The 4,327-nt window shown below is 50.7% G+C and overlaps 1 protein-coding gene across 1 annotated transcript; it reads left to right on the top strand.

The window, feature by feature from the left end:
- Positions 1-1,796: 1,796 nt before the first annotated feature.
- On the top strand, positions 1,797-3,392 carry LOC119323619 (lecithin-cholesterol acyltransferase-like 1). Its single transcript, XM_037597317.1, has one exon. It carries the CDS (start codon positions 1,916-1,918, stop codon positions 3,212-3,214), a length of 1,299 nt encoding a protein of 432 aa, XP_037453214.1. The 5' UTR covers positions 1,797-1,915; the 3' UTR covers positions 3,215-3,392.
- Positions 3,393-4,327: the final 935 nt, after the last annotated feature.

Below are 4,327 nucleotides of genomic sequence, written 5' to 3'. Positions count from 1 at the left end.
GCCCCGCCCTCTTTCGTCGCGGCCGCCCTGCCCCGCCTCGCCGCTGCCGCGCCACGCCCACGCAGCAGCCCACCACGCGTGCCCTGGCCAAGCCGCGCCTGCGCAGCAGCTCACCGTCGCCGCCCCGACCCACCTCGCTGGCACCCCGTGCCGCGCCCTCGCCAGTCCTGGTTGCATCTCCAGCTGCGGCTCGTGCATGGGTTGTCGTCCCGTCTACCGCCCAGCTGCTACTGCGCACGCACTAGTATTAGTTAGCTAGCTAACTAGCATCTAGCTTCTGCTGCGGGAGACGGCGGACGTGGCGGCGGGCGCGGGGCGCGTAGTGGCGGATGCGTCGGCGGCGAGCGGCCGGCGGCCGGCGGGGGAGCAACAAGAGCAACGAGGTCGCGAGTGGCTCGGTGTGCGCTGACCTGTGGGCCAGTGGCGGATATGAGCGGACGAGAGGAAGCGAGGAGAGCGCCTGTTTTTGTCCGTCCAGACACATTCGAGGCCCAAGTTTGGTCTGGATTTGGCGTCGGGCCGGACTGAAAAGGACGCCAATGGACAACTTCATCCATTTTGGTGCTCCCATTCGGACATGTTTTACACTAAACGGACAACCCAGACGATTTGGGGTCGTGTGGTGGAGTTGTCCTTACATTTGTAAACAGAGGCGAGTTGGCTAGCCATGATATAGCTGTTCCAATTTACGTATTAACTAGAAATTAGTTTTCTCGAGGACCGAGATAAATCATTGATCAAAATGCCTTAGACTAGTCACAATGGGTGGTAACATAGACTAGTAACATGCCCATGTTACTAGTCTATGTTACCACCTCTATAGTGGGTAGTAACATATGTGTGGTAACATGCAACAGTTTATTTATTAGGTTATAGACACATCCTGCCTTCATACGTGTGATGTTACTCATACTAGTACTCCCTCCGTTTTTATTTAGTTCGCATATTAGCTCTGGTCAAAGTCAAGCTTTACAAATTTTGACCAAGTTTATAAACAAAAATATTAAGATATACAATAACAAATTAACAACATTAGGTTTATTATTGAATGTACTTTCACATCGTATAGATTTATTATGATAAATGTATATATTGTTTTCTATCAACTTGGTCAAACTTTACGAAGTTTGACTTCAGTCAACTCTAATATGCAGCCAAATAATCCTAGAATACTTAGGCACGGTACATTAACTTCTTCCTCGTTTCTTGTTTTGTGACATATCAACCAATAAGAAATGTGGGTTGTGCATGTTTTCAATGACTTGAAACTATCAAACATGACATGCAATGGTTAATTCGTTGCATGCAATGCTATTAACTAGAAAAAAGCATTAAGTTCTCTCGTTTTCCCCTCCGTCTTGATCGCGATGCACATCCTAAAATGACTTATACACATAGACGGAGGGAGTAGTAAGGCTGGTCACAGTGGGGAGGAACTTAGGAGTAACATCACACACTCCAATACAACTTTGCTTATGTGGCACGTATTTAATGAAGAGAGAGGTGCTTATGGTAACTAGCTAAGTTACCGGAACATCACACACTCCAAGAAACAATGAGTCTATAACCTAATAAATACATCGTTGCATGACACTACATAGATGTTCCTACCCACTATGGAGGTAATAACATAATCTAGGGAAGTGTGTAAGTTACTAGCTTATGTTCTTGCCCATTGTGACCAGCCTAACTAGCTATGTTACCACTTTCATCTCTTTCTTTATTTATTGCATGCCACGTCATCTATTTAATCTAGATATGTGTGATATTCCTAGTGTCTATGTTACTCCCACCGTGGGTAGTCTTAAGAGAAGTCAAGTCAATATAAACAATACATTGTTGTATACTCGTGGTATAAATGTGAATCAATTCCATCTATGCTACTCTGTGCACACCACATTGAACCCAAAGATCTATGGCTCGATTGAGCTTTTCGTCCACTCGCCAGTTCATGGCAATTCGACTTGTGCGATGGCGAATGATTCTTCTGATGCTCGTAGTAGCAGCCGCAGCACTATGGTGGTCATCATCGCGGCCGCGGATGCATCCCGTGGTGCTGGTGCCGGGCTACGCTAGCAACGAGCTCGACGCGCGGCTCACCGAGCTGTACCGGCCGGGGTGCGGCGCGCGCAAGGGGAAGAGGACCGGCTGGTTCCGCCTCTTCCTCAACTACACGGCTCTCCACGACGACCCCGACGGCGTCCGGTGCTTCGCCGAGCAGATGAGCACGGCGTACGACGCCGCGTCCGACGACTACTACAACGTCCCCGGCGTGGAGACGCGCGTCCCCTTCTTCGGCTCCACACGGGGATTCCGCCACCCAGATCCAGACCGGAGGAACTTCTCCTACATGGACAAGCTGCTGGAGAGGCTCGAGGCGGCCGGGTACCGCGACGGCGAGACCATGTTCGGCGCGCCCTACGACTTCCGCTACGCCGTCGCGCCGGCGGGACACCCGTCCAGAACCGGCACCGCCTTCTTCGCGAGCCTCAAGAGCCTGGTGGAGAGGGCGAGCCAGCTCAACGGCGACCGCCCGGCGATTATCGTCACCCACAGCTACGGCGGCACGCTGGCGCACCAGTTCCTGATCCGGCAGCCCCTGGCGTGGCGCCGGCGGTTCGTGCGGCACTTCATCCCCGTCGCCGCTCCGTGGGGCGGGCTCGTGCTGGGCATGCAGGCCCTCATCTCAGGCAACAACCTCGCCCTCCCCTTCGTCGACCCCGGGGCCCTGCGGAAGGAGTACCGCAGCCTGCAGAGCAGCCTGTGGCCGCTGCCCAATGCGAAGGTGTTCGGAGCCGGGCAGCCACTGGTGAGCACCAAGCGCCGGAACTACACGGCCGGCGACGTGGTGGACTTCCTCGTCGACATCGGGTTCGGCGAAGGCGTCGGGCCGTACGAGTCGCGCGTGCTGCCGTTGTTCAAGGAGCTGCCGGCCTGTCCGAGGGTGCCGGTGACCTGCGTCGTCGGGGTCGGGGTGGCGACGCCGGAGAGGATGGTGTACCCGGGGGACGATTTCGAGGCGACGCCCGGCGTGGTTGTTGGGGACGGCGACGGCCTGGTCAACCTGGCGAGCCTGGTGGCCGTGGAGCCGGAGTGGAGGCGTGGTGGTCCGTATTTTAAGATGGTCAAGGTGGCCAACGTGAACCACACGGACATTCTGGTTAATGATCGCGCGCTTGGGATTGTGATGAGAGAAATTCTACGAGCTAATTAGTCCAACAAACTTTGATACGTATTATTATTCCATTTGACGCCGGTAATAAGTACAGTAGTAGAGTACTTACCTGGTGCTCTACCAAAGCGCCCCACAACGATTACCAGCTGGCCCTTTGACACGGTTTGGATGATGTAGGTGTGATGAACTGTAATGTGATGACTTCTGTAATTCTTTATTGACAATGAGTCAGTACTGTTCCATAATCAAGTTTTCCTAGCAGACAAACAGGTGGTAATTTTCCCCGCACAAAAAGAAGCTATTGGTAGTTTATCCTCATTTGCTTTCACAGGGGAGAAGATCAGCATTTAAACGGAGCCAATGCTCTTACTGAATTGACATAAGCCGGAAACTGTAAAAGAAGGGGTTGACCGAACAGAAATGTCAGAGCACACGACTGAATTTCTCGTGCTCCCATGCTCCAACGACAAAACCCCCCTCAAATTTCTAGTTTAAAAAATCAAAAAAAAAACATGTTCACAAGATAAATGTATACAGCGTCTGATTTTTAACTCAAAACCTAAAATACATAATATACTTAAAACGACAATTTTAACATGAATAGTGTCACAAGAAGACAAAAGCTAAATTGATACTATTCACATTGTATCTCTATGTGTAGTTTGAGTTTGAAGTTGAAATTTTAGGAGTTGCAAACACCTATTTTGTGAACATCCACGATTTCTTTTAGAAGCTTTTGGTACTTTGAAATTTGAGTTTTATGACACTGAACCATGGTAGCACTTAAGCCATGGAAGCACCAGATATCGTGGGCGATGGTACTCGTGCCATTTTTTGGGAGTCTGCTTGGCTTGATGGTTTGCGACCCAAGGACATTGCACCAAAATTTTTTGAGCTATCACAAAGAAGAAATTGCTCGGTCCAGAAAGCACTCCTCAACAATTTTTGGGTGTCTCAGGTGAAGACCTCTCAGGGCATGACTTGACCATCTTCATGAGTTCGTCAACCTATGGGAGAAGCTATCTCATGTTCAGCTAATACCTGACATGCCTGACTCCATCATTTGGAAGCTCACCAAGGATGGTCACTATTCCGCAGCAACGGCTTATAGTGCGCAGTTTCTCGGTTTAGTCGACTCGGACTTGCCTCAAA

Source organism: Triticum dicoccoides, chromosome 1B (genome assembly GCF_002162155.2).
Source record: "Triticum dicoccoides isolate Atlit2015 ecotype Zavitan chromosome 1B, WEW_v2.0, whole genome shotgun sequence".
NCBI classification, from domain to species: Eukaryota; Viridiplantae; Streptophyta; class Magnoliopsida; order Poales; family Poaceae; genus Triticum; species Triticum dicoccoides.
This window is presented reverse-complemented; position numbering and strand designations above follow the sequence as displayed.